An 18714-nucleotide genomic window follows, 5' to 3' on the forward strand; every position below is an offset into this window, starting at 1 on the left:
TCTTTTGTGAGTTTTTCAGATGGGATTGGCTATAAATGGAATTAATAAGTTAAATATGCTTTATTTCAGATTTGATATCTTGGAACAGGAAATTAATAACCTGGCTTCTCAGATTGAAGGGGTCAACAAGGCTGCCAGTGGCCTAATAGAAAGTGGGCACCCACGCAGTGGAAAAGTGAGGCAGTGCCAAGAGCATCTGAATGCCAGGTAAGGCCCTTCCCTAGTTATTTATATGTTATATTTATTGCCTGTTCTAGCTCAGAGCGCCCTGCATATGGTTACTAGGTCCTGCTTGGGGCCAAGACCCCCTTCACCAGCTGTTGACCCTTGTTATGTGTTATTAGACCATTCTTTGGGGCAAGCATGTGTTAGTTTGATGCTAATTGCTAGCTCTGCCTTTCTGAGGGTTAACATATTCATCCAGGTATATTTAACTATGGTGTCGACACTTTCTCTTGAGAAATATTATATGTGTATTTTAGTTCTGGTTTTAATTGCCTTAATGATGTGTATTTTGGTTCATTTTAATTTTTTTTCAGATGTGATTGATCAGATGATTGATTAAAAATGTATATATATATATATTATAAATTTTTATTAAATTTTTATAACACAAAACAAAACAATACAATAAAAATAATACAATAAAAGAGAAAAAAGAAATATAAAGAAAAAAATACAAAAAATACAAAAGAGTATCTTTATATACTAAGTATTACATTCATGTTTACAAAACCATGTATATTTTTAATCTGTTAGCCATCTTGGTGGTCTTGATGAGGGCCGAAAGGTGGGGTATACATTTTGTAAATAAATATAAGTAACATGAGTTGCTAGGCATTCCTATGGTAGCTGCTGCCAGGAAAAAGGACAGAATTAGGGCCAAAAAACACAATATGCCTGAAACATGCTGGATCATTTGTGTGGGGGGCAGGGCAGTGCCCTTCTCTGATGCTCTTAGAGACCCTTTTATGGAGGAGGGGTGTGACTGCTAATAGTAAGTGCAATCATACACCCATGACCCTGCACATGTCAGGCGTATCATGTATTTTGGCCCTTATTTTGCTATTGCTCTACTAATATTTAAATCTTTAAATTGTTTAAATTATTGATTTAAATGATCAAGGAAAGAAATCTGATTTTATTCCAATCTGTTGCTGAAAGAAACTACTTTTGGTTTCATGGTAGTGACTTGAGGGAATATACTTTGGGTACTTCTGTTCTCCTCCTCTACAGTTCTGAGGTATCTGGTTGCCTCAGAATGTAACATAGAAACATTTATAAAACAGATCCATTCAGTAGGAAAGGCTTGTTTCATGGATAAGTAACCAAGACATAGGGTGACTTGAACTAGATAGGCAGGGCAGGCGATACGTAGCATATCCTTTCATGGAAAGGCCCCTGGCTTTCTTGTGCTGAAGAGCCATCAGTCACTATGCTTTTAAACCCTTTTTGCTGTAGAAAATCACAGTAAAACGTATTTCTGGTCTGGACAGAGAGAGCAGTACAGAAAGTGAATATTCTATTTCCATCTCACTCATGGGCCCTGCTAAAAGCCAAATAAAAAGGTAAAGGTCCCCTGTGCAAGCACCGGGTCATTCCTGTCCCATGGGGTGACGTCACATCCCGACGTTTTCTAGGCAGACTTTGTTTACGGGGTGGTTTGCCAGTGCCTTCCCCAATCATCTTCCTTTTACCCCCAATAAGCTGGGTACTGGCCCTGAATGTTGCAGGCAGATCAATCATGGCCAGCTCTTCAGTGAGGCACGGTGAGGCAGTGGCCACATATCATACATTATGGGGGGCCATGGTCTTCTCTCTCAGAGGGTCCAAAGGGCATCTTCATGATGGGTGTTTCCGTTTCCTCTTGGTTCGGGAGGCAGGAATCTAATATGTAAATTTTCTAGCCTCCTGAGGTAAATGCTCCTTATTGCCATTCTATTTCCTCCCTTTATCGGGAGAGCAGCCCTTTTTTGCAGCTCTTGCTTTAAGGAATAGATATCTTCCCTTTTCTTTTCCACTTCTAGTTCCTCCTTCTACCTATATCTGTACCCTTGTCTTTTCCTTCTCTTAAAATTAGTTTTGAAAAGGGGGAAAAAAGCTTAGCGAACCCTTCTGCCTTACAAAATGGCAGCCAGGCAAGAGGACTCCTACATCGCACAGGGCGATTTGGATCCTAGCCTGCTTTCTGGGGCCCCATGGAGCTCTCCTCCGATCTCCAGCCAGCCCTCCTGCAGCCATTCCTCCGAATCCGGGGCAAAGCGAAAGTAAAATTCGGCATGAGCAGCGCCAGTAAGCACAAGAGAGCAGGCTTGGCTATTAATAAATGCGCTAAACGCCCCGCCGCCCGCTCATCAGCTGCTCCGGCCAAAAGCAGAGGAAATTCCGCGGCGGTTCGCAGCTTGGAGGCTACAACGGCAGCGGCCGTTACTCCCTCGCAGCCAGAGATGGGGGAAAATAGAGAGGCTGGCCATGGAATCCCCTTCCTCAGGCGGCTCGCCTTCGGATCAAGGACGGGACGAAATCCCAGAGACTCCAGCTACCGGTAGGGCTGTTCCTCCCCTTATCCAAGACGGCTGTCTAGCCTTTTTAAAGGCAGAACTCTCAGCCCTAATCAGGGATGCCTTTACTACGGGCTTAAGAATGGCTCAGCCCCCCTCTTCTCCTTCTTTTCAGGGAAGCTCCTCCCAAGGAGCTTATGCCTTGCAAACCTCTGCAGTCTCAAGAGGCAGGGCAGATAATTCTGAAGAGGGTAGATGGCCCACAAAAGCAGCCCTAAAGGACTCCTCTGGGTCCCAGTCCTTCCAAGTGCAAGGTGGCAACTCTTCAGCCTCATCTGGCGAAGAGGACAATGACAAAGAGGAGGGCGAGTTCCGTTCAGATGAGGAGGACATTATTGAGCAGCCTAAACAATCTAGGATTTTCAATGCAGAGGAATTTCCTCTTTTATTGTCTAAGACCTTAGAAGCCCTTGACCTAACAGAGGACACTGAGACGTCTCTTGCACAAACAAAGAAGGGAACCAAGGAATTTTTCCACATGCATGACACCCCAGACAGGGTAGTTCCAGTGCCTGACTATTTCCTCTCCCTCATGAGGGCGGAGTGGGAGAAACCAATGGCTTCCAAACAGTTTCCCCTTTCATCTAGAAAGTTCAATAACCTACAACAGAGCACAGCAGAGTTACTCAAAGTGCCCCCAGTGGAAGCTCCGGTCACTGCACTACACACTTCTGATCTGGTTACTGAAGGTCAGGCCATGATCAAGGACCCTGCTGATAGAAAAACTGAACTGGCTTGTAAAAAGGCCCATGAGGCTTCTGCCTTAGCAATCAGTTCGTCCATTACTTTGGCCTTGGTTTCTAGGGGAGCTATTATCTGGACAAGGAAACTCGCACAGCTCATACCTCAGAAAGAGAAGCAAGCCTTTGAAGGGGTATCTAGAATCTTGAGAGCAGTTTCTTTTCTAGCTGACTCTACCCTTGATACTATGTGTTTTGCGGCCAGAGCACTAGCCACTGCCTCAGCAGCTAGAAGAGCACTCTGGTTACGCCCTTGGCAGATAGAGCACCGTTCTAAGTCTGTCCTCATGGGGTTCCCATATCAAGGCAAGAGGCTTTTTGGGGATAAATTAGATCCCATCCTGGTAGAAACCAAAGATAAAAAGCAGGCCCTACCTAAAAGTCTTCAGAAAGATTCCAGGGGTTTTTCTCAAACCACTTCCTTCAGGACTTACCACACCTTGCAGAAATTCAGACCTGATCAGCGCAGGTTTCAGTGGAACCAAAACCGTAGTTCCTTTCACAGAGGGGGTAGGTTCAATCGGTCAGCCAAATTCTCCTCCTTCCAAGGTAACAAAGGGGACAAACCTGGTCGCCAGAACAAGCAATGACGCCACATCTCCGCCTGTGGGAGGAAGGCTCAGCCTATTTCTTCATAAATGGTCTTCCTCCCAACCAGACCATTGGATAGAAAGCATCATCACTCACGGTTACCAAATAGAATTCTCACACACTCCAACCAACAGATTAGTTGTCTCCCCAACCTCAAAGAACAAACTCAAACTTCAAAGGACCTCAGAAGCGGCTCAACATTTGTTGAACATACAGGCCATAGAGACAGTGCCTCTGCAGGAGTGCTCATTAGGAATTTATTCAATTTTCTTTACAGTGCCCAAACAAAACGGAGGATGGAGACCCATACTAGACTTCAACTTTCTCAACAAGTTCATTCCACTAAAGCGTTTCCAAATGGAAACTTTGAGGTCAGTCACAGAGGCCCTAAGACCACTGGACTTTATGATGTCTATAGACCTCACAGAGGCTTATCTCCACATTCTCATTTACCCTCCTGACCGTCGCTTCTTCAGATTCCTATATCAGGGGATGCATTTTCAGTTCAGGGCCCTCCCTTTCGGGTTAACCTCTGCCCCGAGAGTATTTACCAAAGTGTTGGTGACACTTATAGCAGACCTGCGCAAGGAGGGGATAAGAATTTTCCCATACCTCGACGACATACTGGTTTGCGCAGATTCAGAACAGCATAGTCTCACACACACACAACAGGTCTTAGAAAAGTTGACATGTCATGGTTTCATCATAAACTACAAAAAGAGCCAATTGTATCCCTCACAAAGACGAAAGCATCTTGGAGTAGACATAGACACAAAGCAGAACAAACTCTTTCTCACGCAAGAAAAGATCAACCTAATATTTTCCCTAGCCAAGAAAGCATACTTAGCCAGGTCGTCCAAACTCATGTCCCTAGCGAAACTGCAGGGACACATGATAGCTTGTATTCCCACCATCCAATGGGCTCATCTTCATGCAAGGCCATTGCAATGGCTTCTTAGGCCTTACCAGGCAGACATCCAGAGGAAAAGAGACAAAAACATCATTCTTTCAAAAGAACTGAAAAAAAGCTTAAAATGGTGGTCTCTTCAGACCAACCTGTCCAAGGGTCTGAGGTTCATTCACCCCATTCCAATACAAATCTTCACGGACTCATGTCCTATGGGTTGGGGGGCAACACTACAGAAACTCCTGGCGCAGGGCACCTGGGAACCCCAAGAACAAAAACTCCACATAAACATCTTAGAGTTAAGAGCAATATTCAGGGCCCTTCAGAGCTTCCAGAGTCATATTCAGGGAAAGGACGTTCTCATCAGGACGGACAATGTGGCCGCAAAGGCACATTTAAACAAACAGGGGGGATCGAGGTCTTCAGCCCTGCACTGTTGGTGTTTGGAAGAAGTATCAGACACCCCAGCGGCGAGTGAATACAGCAGAGTCAGCACGTAGTATAAAAGTGCTATTTTATTATATAGTGACAAAGTGCTACGCAAAGCATCTACTTCTCACAACCCACAACCCAATACATATATGATACACTTATATACATATCTGGCATAGTCTCCCAGCCAATCAACTGTTGGCTGCCTTGTCTCCAGGACTATCTAGGTCAGTCCAGTACAAGCCAGTTTTTCTGCTCAGTCATTGAGCTGTCATGTGACACCACCAATCACCTGGCTGTCACTTAGATCTTTGACATCTGCTTGCCAATGTGCAGTCTTACATGTCAACATGCACAAGGAAGCATTACACACTCTGATTTGGGCAGAGACAAACCTGATGTCACTCTCAGCCGAGCATATACAGGGTGCTGCCAACATTCAAGCAGATTGGCTCAGCAGGGAGACTATCAGTGAGGCAGAATGGTCCCTTCACCCAGAGGTTTTCCACATGATCACACAGAAATTCGGAACTCCTCAGGTGGACTTATTTGCATCCAACAGCAACCATCAATTAAACAGGTATTTCACCAGGTACACTCAACAGGGAGCGGAGCAGACAGATGCACTGATATGCCCGTGGCCCAGGGAACTGCTCTGTGCATTCCTGCCTCTCCCTCTCATTCCAAGAGTCTTGAGAAGGGTACGGCTTCTGAAAGCACACGTTCTATTCATAGCCCCGTTCTGGCCCAGGCGCCCATGGTTCACATCCCTGGTGCAGATGTCAAACAACAACCACTGGAGGCTACCAGAAAGACAAGACCTTCTGACTCAGGGCCCAATCTGCCATCCCAACCCAGGTTGGTACAAACTGATCGTTGAACGAAAAAGACTTTCAGACTTAGGCTACGATTCAGACATCATTCACACTATTCGGGCAGCACGTAGACCGTCTACACAGAGAATTTACAATATGTCCTGGAAGGCTTACACTAGATGGTGCAGACGTAAGTCAGTCAATCCTGTTAAACCCAGAACAGCAGACATTCTGTCATTTTTACAAGAAGGGCATAAAATGGGTTTATCCACTTCCACACTCCACAGGCAGCTGGCTTCTATAGCGACCATTGTTCCCAGGATTGCTGGTTATAAGTTAACAAAACACCCTCACGTTAAATCCTTCCTCCGAGGGCTAAGCCTTATTTCCCCTCCTGTCAAACACAGGTTCCCCACCTGGAGCGTGCACACAGTACTAACAGCCCTCACTAAGCCACCTTTTGAGCCAATCACACAAGTAGGCCTCAAGCGGCTGAGAATGAAAGCCCTGTTTTTAACGGCTGTAACCTCTGCATGCAGAGTTTGAGTTGGGAGCACTTTCTATCAGACCAGGACTCATCACCTTCCACAAAGACAAAGTCGTCCTTAGGCACGACCAGTCCTTTATTCCGAAATGTAACTCCAAATTTCATAGAGAGCAGGACATAGTATTACCCTCCTTCTGTCCTAATCCAAAGAATCCCAAAGAGAAGGCCTAGCACATCTTAGATTTAAGGAGAGCATTACATACATACATCTCTTGCACACAGCCCATACGAATGTCTGATGCTCTATTCATTAACATTTCTCCACCTAATCAGGGCAAACCTATGTCTAGGGCATCTATTAGCCGGAATATCTCCTCATGCATTGCTTATCTAGAGAGCACCTGTTCCAGGGGTTATTACCGCCCACTCGGTGCGAAGCGCAGCAGCTTCCACAGCCTTTGACAGACAGGCTCCTATCGAGGAGATTTGCAGGGCAGCCACTTGGTCCTCAGTGTCCACCTTTGTGCATCCTTATAAATTGGACCTCTACTCATCGGCAGACGCCGCATTCAGCAGACGAGTACTTCAGAGTATAATTCAAGACGTCTAACCCTCCCAACTAGGGGACTGCTCTTGTATGTCCCATCCTGAAGATGCCCTTTGGACCCTCTGAGAGAGAAAGAGCCTTGGTACTTACCGTGAAGGCTTCTTCTGCTCAGAGGGACAAAGGGCATCTTGCCCGCCCAGACGTCTGCTGCTAGTTTTTTCTGGGTTATTTAGTTAGTCACCTTTTGCAGTTCTATACGGGTTAGTCTTCTTCTATTTATAGATTTTTTTCCGGGAATAAATCTCTGGGCAGTTGTTCATAGTATGTTTATTTCAAGTTTCACTCATGATAAAGGCTCAGAAAGTTTTGAAATGGCAATAAGGAGCGTTTACCTCAGGAGGCTAGAAAATTTACATATTAGATTCCTGCCTCCCGAACCAAGAGGAAACGGAAACACCCATCCTGAAGATGCCCTTTGTCCCTCTGAGCAGAAGAAGCCTTCACGGTAAGTACCAAGGCTCTTTCGCCTCTATTTCCATGTTGCTGCAGCTGCCTCACCTTCCCCAAGGAGCACCTAATGCTCCTTGATCTCCAGGAGTATCATCTTCTCCTTGTAGCTCATCTTAAAGTGGGAACAGTATCTGTTGGAAAGAGGCAGCAGGTTGAAAGTCTAGGGTGCCTCCTTATAGATCAGATGATTGATTAGTAGTCTCTTTAGCAGCTTCACCAATAGCAGCTGGAGTTAGTAGCATGTAGAAAACTTTCCTTGACGCTTACAACCTTGGCTTTTTATTTCCTCAGTGCTTTTGAGACAACTGAAGCCTTTTATAGGATGAATACCCATCACAGATTTTCAGTCCCACTTGTTGCTAATAGGAAAGACTGGAGATTGTTGCATAGACCAGGGAAGGGAGATGCCATCCAACTCATTTGACATCAAGCTTGGTGAAAGGATGCCTGATTGGATGGCATATTCTTTTCCTGCTCTGTGTTTTCCATTGCTGGTATGTCAGCATAGTAGTGTTGGGTTCAGTATGTTCCCATGGGTATCAAAAACAATGGATGCAGAAGTTTAAAAAGGTCAACACGACGATGCTTTTTCTTTGCCTTTCCTAGGTGGAAGGTCTTCCAGGAGATGGTGGCTCAGAGGCGGAAAGCTGTAGACTTTGCCCTTAGCCTTCACAATTATTGTGTAGATTGTGAGGAAACAAAGAAATGGATCCTTGAGAAAACCAAAGTTATAGAATCTACACAGGACCTAGGTAAAAACCTGGCAGGTATGATTGCTATGCAGAGGAAGTTATACGGCATTGAGCGTGACCTAGCAGCCATCCAGGCCAGGCTTGCTGCCCTACAACAAGAAGCACACCGACTCTCTGGAGAACACCCTGACCTAGCTGATGATATCTACCATCGATTGGCAGCTGTCACTGGTGTCTGGCAGGACCTGCAGGACACGTTGCAGAGCCAGGAGGCCTCTCTTGGTGAAGCTAGCAAGCTGCACAAGTTTTTGCAAGACTTAGATGACTTCCAGGCATGGCTGTTCAAGGCACAGAAGGGTGTAGCTTCAGAGGAGGTGCCCAACTCCTTGGCAGAAGCTGAGCACCTCCTGCAACAACATGTTGCTTTGAAAGAAGAGATTGATCAACACAGGGATGATTATTGCAGCGTCAAGGAGACAGGGGAGAGGGTGACTCGTGGGCAAACAGATGTGGAGTACCAGCAGCTGGAGCAGAGGCTCCAGGGGATGGATACAGGCTGGAATGCCTTGTGTAAAATGTGGAGTAGCAAGGAGAAATTCCTCAACCAGTGTCTGGGCTTCCAAGAATTTCTAAAAGATGCAAAACAAGCAGAAATTATCCTTACCAATCAGGTATGGCATCAGCATAATTTATAATTTTATTCCCATTATATTAGTACTTCAAGACTCTATCTAGGTGCTTTTGTACAGTAGATGGTGCTATAAACAGTTATGGGGTTCTAAACTGTTCACAGAGCATTTGGATGTGCCTCCTGGCATATCCTCAGGTGATAGTCACATATAATCACTCAGAATGAGCTGGAATTTGCCATGGTCAGGTTTTTCCTGTGTAGACCTGAGGATATGCCAGCCACAGGAAAAAAACCTAACCATGGTAAATTCCGGCTCATTCTGAGTGATCATATGTGACTATCATGATGGGCAGGATTTGCCTTTCAGCCCATATTGGGAAGTGCTAGAAAAACAGAGGTTTCTAATGCATGCTGAAAGCAGAATCCTGTGTATGACAATGGTATACACAACTAACAGGCCAGATTATACCAAAAGAGGGTTTTTCAAGTGTTTGCTGTGTAGCCACCATACATTCATTGGTTGCATGTAGCTAAACTAACTTACAGATTGTCTTCAGATGGAGTTGGTGTCAGGCTTTGCAGAAGAACATATGGTGCTGACTTCAACTGCTGTTTTTTGAAATAGCACTGAAACTATGCTGTATTCCCAAGAGATGACTTGTTTTCTTCCCCAACATCTGCTGTAGGAATACACGCTGGCTCACATCGAGCCCCCAGATACCTTAGAAGCATCAGAAGCTGCTATCAGAAAATATGAAGATTTCCTTGCTACCATGGAAGCTAATGAGGAAAAAATTACTGGACTGGTGGGCAGCGGGAACAAACTTGTGGCTGAAGGAAATATTTACTCTGATAAAATTAGGGAAAAGGTTCAGCTGATTCAAGAGAGGTAATTTCAGTGGGAGCTTTTCAGTGGGGCACTGGGTCCTTGCTTTCAAGTGAATGCACAGTGAAGGTCCCTTCTTCTACAGTCGACTAACAAAGCTACCCTCCTGAAACTACCATAACCCAGGTTTTGATTCTGAAGTGAAAACATGTGAAAGGAAATCCAAGGATGACTTTTTCTGAATTTCAGCCCCCTATACCCTATTGCAGGGGTCCCCAACCTTTTTGAGCCTGAGGGCACTTTTGGAATTCTGACACAGTGTAGTGGGTACAGCCACAAAATGGCTGCCATGAAATGGCTGCTGCAGGAGATGGACCCTGCTAGAAAATGATTGCCTCAGCTTACCTTCAGTCACACAGTAAAGATCATTGGTTTGGTGGAAGCTGCTGCCACAGCAATGTTTTTAAAAATCTGCACAGCCAATCAAAAGCCTTGCTGGTGAAAGGCCCCACCTGGCCCTGCCCACTTTATAAAAGTACTTGGAGGTGCCAGAAAGGGTGTCGGTGGGTGCTGTGGTGCCAATGGGCACCACGTTGGGGACCTCTGCCCTATTGCAAGCAGGGTTTAATATTCCTTGGAGATCCTATAGGTAAAAATAGACTGCTGTGATTCACAGCTCTGAATTTATTATTCCAATTTGAAAGTTGTTATTTGTGGATTGGGAGGCAAATCTAGATAAGGCATAAATGAGGAAGCCACTCCTTGTAACTTAGTTGTGCTCTGCCATATTTGCCTAGCATTAGTCTGTTAGTCTGTACAGGGTGATATTCAATTTGTTATTCACCTGTAGCACTTAAACCCTGTTGATGTATGACTCCTAGTTTTAAAGCTTGTGATATGAAATGGTTTGAGAAAATCCTAGAAGACCTATTGGGTGCACACAACTGGACTGTCTGGATGTTGACCAATGTGTTACACAGAACTACTTGGACTGCTAGAGCAGAAATTGCTCTTAACAATGCTATTATTATTCATCATTTCTAGATACAGAACTAATGTCACAAAATCTCAGGACGCATATGTGCTGTTGAAGAACAATCACAACCTGCAGAACTTTCTACAGAATTGCCAGGAGGTAAGGAAGCTGTGTCAATTGGTACTATCCACCTAGGCTGTGCCTGCACTTCTCACTCTGAGGTCAAAGGACATCTTTAGCAGCGGGTGGTTTCCTTCTCGTGCTCAGGGAGGCAGGATTCTAAACTTCCTCCTCCTGTCTCCTGAGCTTTGACAGCCCTCTGTGCTCCAATTTTCCGCCTGCCTCAGAGGGAGAAAGCAGCACAGAGCCGTAGCTCTGTAACTTTAGAGAGCATACATACTATCTAACCTATACTAACATAAACTTCTCATTCCTAACTATAAGAGTCTTTTCCGATCCCTACTGCAGCTTCCCCTACCTTCTTTTCTCCTTTCCTCACTGAATTAGTCAGTCTTCATTCTTCCCTCCCCCCCACCACTAACAAGAAAATGGCGGGCCGGGAAGAATATGAGGGAGAAGAACGGATGTCGGGGGATGAACAGGAAGTGGCCGGACTCCTCTCTCCCCAACAGGGGCAGCTAGCACCCTCTGGACCTCGCAGACACCAGGGGGCCGAATTCTTTCCCATACACTGCGTAAAACGGGCTAAACCCTGTAGACTGATGCACAGCATTATTATAAGCATATTCTGCAAAAGGCAGGAGGTCGACCCAGTCATCTTGATGGTAATTGACATAACATCGCAAGTAACACTCCAAGACAGCATTCACCCGTTCGGTCTGTCCATCTGTCTGAGGGTGAAATGCACTTGACAGCCCCTGCTCTACCCCCATCAACTTGAGAAAAGCCCTCCAAAACTTGGCTACATATTGAACCCCGCGGTCGCTGATTATCTTGCGCAGAAACGAGTGATATTTGAAGACATGTGACACAAACAAACGGGCCAATTATGGGGCAGAGGGCAAGCCCGCATACGGAATTAAATGCACCTGCTTGGAAAACAAATCTGTAACCACCCATAGTACCGTTTTCCCCCTACTGAGAGGGAGATCAGTCATGAAGTCCATAGCAATAACTTGCCATGGCCTCGATGGCGTTTCCAACGGCTGCAACAAACCGGGGGGCTTCCCTGGGGATCGTTTGGCAACGGCACAAGTGGGACAACTGCGAATGAAGGAGTCCAAGTCCGATCGCATTTTCGGCCACCAAAACTGCTGGCGGAGTAGGTGTAGTGTCTTTACGAAACCAAAATGCCCTGCTGATTTCGCCCCATGGGGAAGACCCAACACCTCCCCCCGGAGTATTTCAGGCACATACAATTTAGTGTCTTTGAACCACAGCTTCCCCCACTCAACGAGATTCCCTGGGAGGACTTTGTTTAAGTGCTCCGTTTGGTATCCCTGGACCAAAGCATCCCTGAAAGAATCGGGCAACCCCTCCAAGAGAGGAGCGTCAGTGCGTGGGAGTTCAGGAGGCTCCTCGGGAGTAGGACTCGCGGATTTCCCCGACACTTCAGTCTGCTGTGATGGAGGGAGGGGGGCGAGCGTCTCACTTGGGCGCGGTACGTCCATAACCTCAAGGGTCCGTTGTGCTTGGACACGAGTCTGCACGGCTAACGTAGGCGTCAGACCCCTCTGTGCAGGAGTGAAAAGGGACTCCGTGGCACGTTCCAGCTTGCTCGGGTATTGGGGGAGCCGGGACAAAGCATCCGCCAGCTGGTTTTGTTTCCCCGGGACATGGTGTAGCACGAAATTGAACTTGGAAAAGAAATCTGCCCATCGCACTTGTTTGGTGGAGAGCTTGCGGGTCCCTGTTAAGGCTTCCAAGTTCTTGTGATTGGTACACACCTCAAAGGGGGTGTCTGTCCCCTCTAGAAAATGTCTCCACACCGTTAAAGCATGCTTTACCGTGGCAGCCTCTTTTTCCCAAATGGGCCAGTTCAGCTGGGATTTCTTGGAGAAAAAAGCACATGGGTGCAGCTGACCATCTGCCCCCCACTGCAAGAGGGCCCTCCCATGGCTACCTCGGAAGCATCTACCTGAACGATGAACGGCCGCCCGCAATCCGGATGCTTCAGTACGGGCTCAGAGGAAAACAACCATTTAAGCGTTTCAAAAGCCCTTTGACACTCTGGTGACCATTCTACCCGAGCGGATGGCAGGGTTGCTGCATTCCCCTTCCCCTTGGTTTTGATAAGGTCAGTTATGGGTAACACAACTTGGGCGAAATTGTGGAGGACCCCCCTGTAGAAATTTGTGAACCCGAGAAACTGTTGTACCTGCTTCCGGGTCGAGGGCGGCTCCCAGACCACCACTGCTCGTATCTTTTTGGGATCCATGGCTAGTCCCTGGTGCGAGATTATGTACCCCAGAAATGTCAATTGTTCTCGGTGGAACTCGCACTTGGATACCTTAGCATAAAGTTGGTTCTCTCTGAGGCTCCGCAGCACCTCTTTGACCATGGCAACATGCTCTTCGTAAGTATTAGAGTAAATCAGAATGTCATCTAAGTAAACCACCACTCCTTTAAACAACAGGTCATGCAGGATTTCATTAATTAATTGCATGAAGACTCCCGGGGCGCCTTTTAACCCAAAAGGCATCACTAAGTATTCAAACATCCCAAAACAGCTGGAAAAGGCAGTCAGCGGTTCTTCCCCCTCCTGGATTCGCACCCGATAATACGCTTCAACCAGATCCAGTTTGGTGAAAATGCGCCCCTCCTTCAGCTGACTCAATTAATCAGAGATAAGGGGAATGGGATAGGCGTTAGTTTGGGTGCATTTGAGTCTGCGAATGTCTATGCACAATCGTAAATCACCCGTCTTCTTTCATACAAAAAAGGCTGGGGTGCAATTAGGTGCAGTGGAGAGTCGAATGAATCCGCAAGCTAAATTTGTGTCTAAAAAGTCTCTGAGCACAGACTTCTCTTTGGGGCTCATTGGCTAAATTTTACTCTTGGGTAATTTGCCTTCCCCCACCACCTCAATAGCACAGTCTGTTCTGCGGTGGGGAGGCAGTACATCACACTCCTTCACATCAAAAACATCAGCAAAGTCTATATATTCGTGAGGCAGTGGGGGGGGGGTTTGGAGGCGCCATTAGGTTGTGCCGCCATGGCCAGTGTTTTAACTGCTACTTCTCTGCGATGGCGGTCGCACTGTGGCTGAGTGAACTCAATGGTTCTGGCTGCCCAGTCAATGGGGCTGTGCCCATGCAGCCAATTCACTCCCAAGACCACTGCATATCTTATACCCAGTGCTATTGTGAAGTGCAACTGTTCCCAGTGATGGCCCACGCCCATGGCCACTCTGCCGGTGCGACGGTCCACTGGCCCGAAAGTCACTGCCATCCATTTGGGCAAACTGGACAGGTCGGGGCAGAGGCACTGACTTCACTTTTAAGGCCTTAAATGTGTCTTCATTAATTAAGGTACGGGCACAACCGGAATGTACTAAGGCCTTAACACATATCTGGGGACCCCCCTTGTGATGTTGTAAAATAACGTCTAAGAAAATCGTGCCCCCCCCACTTCACTCACCATTAGTGGAGCTTTAGGTTGCACAGGAGCAAGGGTCTGCGGTGGCGCTCCAGTTACCGCAGACCCGGTTCGTTTTTTGCCAGGTCAGGGGATGTCAGATTCAGCGCCGAGGCTCTCCAATTTCCCTCTTCCTCCGATGAGACCATACTGTCCTCAATTAGGAAAGCAGCATTTGTAATCCGAGACCCTGAGGGGTCTGATAGGGAAGAGGTCGGAGCTGATGGAGGGTCTTCCGAGCCGAGATTGAGAGCGGCGGTGGTGGTGCGTCCTGTAACCGCACTCTTCCGATGGTTGTCCCCACCCACCCGAGTCGCACTCCCAGGGCGGGGGGTAGGAGCTGGCCATTCCGGAAGCAACAGGCAGGCTGCGGCGAAGTGGCCCACCGTTCCACAAACTGGACAGGCTCCACTTTGGAACCGTTTGGCTCAGTCGGTTTCAGGAGCCGGTCTCCATGGCGGTAGTGCAGGTACTTTTGGGGATGCTTTTAGGGCTGCTCTGATTTGCTGCGGCCCCATCTCCCTGGCCCTATGCCTGCAGAGAGAGAGGAGTTGCCGCCGACTTTCCACTTCTTCTGCCAGCAGTATCCATTCCTCGAGGTTAGGCGGGTCTCTTTGTATAAACCCCCAATACAGGATTTCGGGATTCAGCCCTTCCTGAAAATATTGTACCTGTGTGGCTTCGCTCCAGTCCGCAATCTTACTGGCAAGTCGTTGAAACTCGCGTACTCCCTGACAGACTTAGTACCTTGGTGCAGTTGGAGGATGGAAGTCTTAGCCTTCTCGCTTCAAAAGGGATCATCGAAGCGTCTCCGTAACGCCCACATAAAGTCATTCAGAGTTTGAACGGATCGAGCCCAAGTGTCAAATTGTTGAATCATCCACTCAGCCACCTCTCCTTCCAGCAGAGATGAGACGTACCTGACCCGACTGTCTTCCGTGGGAAAGGTGAGTCCCTGCTCTCTCATAAAACTGTCCACTTGATGTAAAAAGTAAGGTAGTCCTTCCGCGGACCCGTCAAATGTTGCTCGCAAGTCCCTTTGCTGGGCGTATGGGCGTTGTAGCGGAGCGGCCCTCACCGGTTGTGGTTGCGGTTGAACTGGTGGCGCGGGTCCCCCTGGGTGTCCTGGAGCGGGGGCCCCGGGCCATCCTGGGGCGGGCTGTCCCAGAGCAGGTACACCAGGTAGCCCTGGGGCAGGGTGTCCCGGCGCTGGCGCTCCCAGCTGGCCAGGTTGCCCTGGAGGCGGCGAAGCCGGGTGGTGTGGAGGTTGCGCCCTTTGTAAGTTGCCAAACTCCCGCCACATAATGTCCATTTGGTCTCGCATCTGAGCTACTTGCTCCTTCAGATCCTGGTTTCGATAACGCAAGTGTTGGATTTCGTCCACGGCCCCCCCAGTCCGTCCGGGTTGCGGCGCTTGGAGATTTGTATTCTAATCACCGAGGTCCTCCTCAGCTGGGTACCCCCCATCTTGTGCAAAACTGCTGTAGCGGTCGGCTCCAGCCAGTCTCAGTAGGCGAGCCATCGCTCTACTCGGGAGTTCATACAACGGGGGGTCAGGGGAGAACGAGGGTAGTGTCCAGTCCTCTCCCCCCGTGTCAGGAATTATGGGGCCCATAATTCACGCCCCAGATGCCCACGCGGCTGCAAGCTCTTCCAACTCGGCGGCCTGGGCATCAGCCGCGGCAGCAAAAAGTTGTTAAGCCCCCTGTTGCAGCAAAAGTAAAAGTTCTCCACGATTAGGGAGTAAGGGTACTGCCTGTTGCGCGAGCTCCACGGGCATGGAGTAGCCAAAACAGGGCTCCAGAATTTGCAGGACCATGGCGTCGGTTGCCGTATCCGGCGGTAAGTCGAGCAGCTGCAAGACTGCTTTGGCAGCGCCATTCTCAGCTTCCAGTCGAAAATGGGGTCAAGCAGGAGACGGCTCCTTCGACTTCTCCGCCATGGGAGCGAGGAGTACAGGATCCTGAACAAGCAAAACAGTCCCCTCCAGCAGGGCCTCGTTCCCGCCCAACACGCAGTTCCTGGCAACCAGTCGGGGAAGCAGCGCAAAATCCTGCTGGGCTAGGCGCGCTTCCTCGAGGAGGGTGGCAAGCCAACGGGTTTTCTCCCGGGCCTGGACAGCATCTTCCCGGGACTCCAAAGGCGCCGCTCGCTCAAGGCGACCCCATTGCGAGGCGACCAACCCCGCCAGCCGATGGGACTCTTGATGAGTGCGGCACGCTTCCTCCAGAAGCGACTGCTGGAATTCCTCTCCTGCGGCTCCAGCCAGGACGCGGGCGTTCGCAGTAGACACGAAGAGCTATTAGGAGGATTAGTGTCCTAATGTCAGCTCTGGGCTCGCCAGATAAATCCCACAAACGACTTCTAGGCAGGTTTTCCTTAGAAGGTTGATTTAATGGAAAATATGCTGCAAGTTACAGAAACCAACTTGGAAAGATCAAGGACACTAATGGGGGGAACACTAAGGGTACAGGCAATATATAATGAAAGTGAACATTCTGGACACTGCTGGTTGCCACGGCAACCCCCTGATAATACTTGCCCTTCCCAGGATAGAGCAAGACAAAACAACCTCAGAACTGAATAACTGACCTTGGAACACCACCTGGCTTAACTGCTGAGTACCAGGCCGGTGCCTGACAATGCTGTGCGCAGAACAAACAACTGCTGCTATGCTTCATTTGGACCCTAGGGGTACCGAGGGAGACATGATGACCATCCGTGCTGGATCGGCTCTTGAATCGGGTGGCAACATAAGTTTTAACTTTGGGCAGGCAGCCAGAACGGTGCATGCTAGACCTAATGTGATTATCCTTACGGGAAGTATTCACCCATCTCTGTGCCCCTCCCACTAGAGCTTCTACAGATCCCAGGGCCTCTTCTCCCTTTCCATATATGGACTCCACGTGCACTGGGGAAACCAGGGGAACCACACCAGGCATGCATTCTCCCCCCCCCCCGATTCAGAACTGCCCCCCAGGGAACATCAGAGCCAGGGAAGCACAGCCACTAACAGACCTTGGCTGACTAAAGCTGCCAGGAAAGCAGCTCCCCAGGCCCCTGGTCTCAGTAATAGGGATGACTATCCTCACTCCCCTTGGCAGAAGAGGAAGACAAGGAAGAGGGAGAGTTCTCATCTGAAGGAGGAGGGGGAAGGAGAACAAGAACAACAATCTCGTTTGTTCGCTGGGGAAGAATACCAGAATGGGAGAAACCCACCTCAAACAGGCAGTTTCCAAATAACACCAGGAAACTTTACAATTTGGAGCCTAGAGTCATGGGTCTCCTTCAGGTCCCACTGGTGGATGCTCCTATGGCAGCCCTTCAGTCTGTAGGACTGATATCTGAAAATAGAGCTGGCAATATCAGGGATCCCTTAGACAGGAAAGTGGATTACGCAGCCAAAAAGGCACACGAGACGTCAGCGCTCTCAGTCCAAGCCTCTGGTTCCACAGGATAACCGAAGGGTGATGGAAGGCCTAAATCGAGTTCTTAAGGCAGTTAACTTTATGGCGGATGCCACCTTAGACTCAATGACCTTTTCTGCAAGGTCTTTAGCAGCCTCATCTGTATCTAGGAGGGCCCTATGGCTCAGGGCCTGGCCGACAGACTATTCATCCAAGGCCTTCCTTTTAGCATATCCCTTTGAAGGTGGCAGGCTTTTTGGACAGAAGCTAGACGAAGTTCTAGTAGAAACAAAAAACAAGAAAAAGGCAATGACCAAATACATTAAGAAGGAAGGGAGAGGCTCCTCCTCTTCCTTTTGCCCATTCAGAATCTTCCATACCTTGGTCAAGACTAGATCTGATAACAGAAGGAGCTCCTGGTCAGGTGGAAAGGGATCCTTTCGGAGAGGCCATACATTCTCCAGAAACTCTCAGTTTCAACAGCAGGGAACTGACAAATCTGGGAAATTCCCAGAGAGACAGGGCAAACAATGACTACAGCTCTCCTCAGGTGGCGGGGAGACTTCTTGAGTTTGCAGAAGTCTGGAACCTCTCATCCAGACGCATGGGTCAGCCAAATAGTAAATCCTAGCTACTCAATAGAATTCAGAAACCCATTCCCCCACCACCAGATTGATTTGTTCCATCTCTGGTGTCTCCAAATTGGGACAAACATCTTTGCAACCAATTGGCAATACAACATCTTCTGGAAATCAAAGCCATAGAGCCAGTTCCATCTACAGAGCAGCATACAGGGGTGTACTCCATCTTGTTTACTGTTCCTAAAAGAAATGGGGACTGGAGAGGCATATTGGATCTGAAGTATGTAAACCGATTTGTGAAACAGAAACCCTTCAGAATGGAGACCCTTCGATCTATCATCGAAGCCCTGAGGCCCCAGTCATTTTTAACATCAGTAGACTTAACAGAGGCATACCTGCAAATTCCTATAAGTC

The 18714-nt window shown here is 48.2% G+C and overlaps 1 protein-coding gene across 1 annotated transcript in view; it reads left to right on the forward strand.

Annotated features, from left to right (window-relative positions):
* Positions 1–18714, forward strand: part of SPTB (spectrin beta, erythrocytic) — a 110495-nt gene that overhangs the window by 37464 nt on the left and 54317 nt on the right. Inside the window, exons 14-17 of the mRNA XM_056852031.1 lie at positions 70–207; positions 8197–8953; positions 9600–9802; positions 10784–10874. Of these exons, the coding sequence (XP_056708009.1) occupies positions 70–207; positions 8197–8953; positions 9600–9802; positions 10784–10874 (1189 nt within the window). The remainder of the gene's footprint in view (positions 1–69; positions 208–8196; positions 8954–9599; positions 9803–10783; positions 10875–18714) is intronic.

The sequence above is a fragment of the Euleptes europaea genome, chromosome 6 (assembly GCF_029931775.1).
Source record: "Euleptes europaea isolate rEulEur1 chromosome 6, rEulEur1.hap1, whole genome shotgun sequence".
Classification (NCBI taxonomy): domain Eukaryota; kingdom Metazoa; phylum Chordata; class Lepidosauria; order Squamata; family Sphaerodactylidae; genus Euleptes; species Euleptes europaea.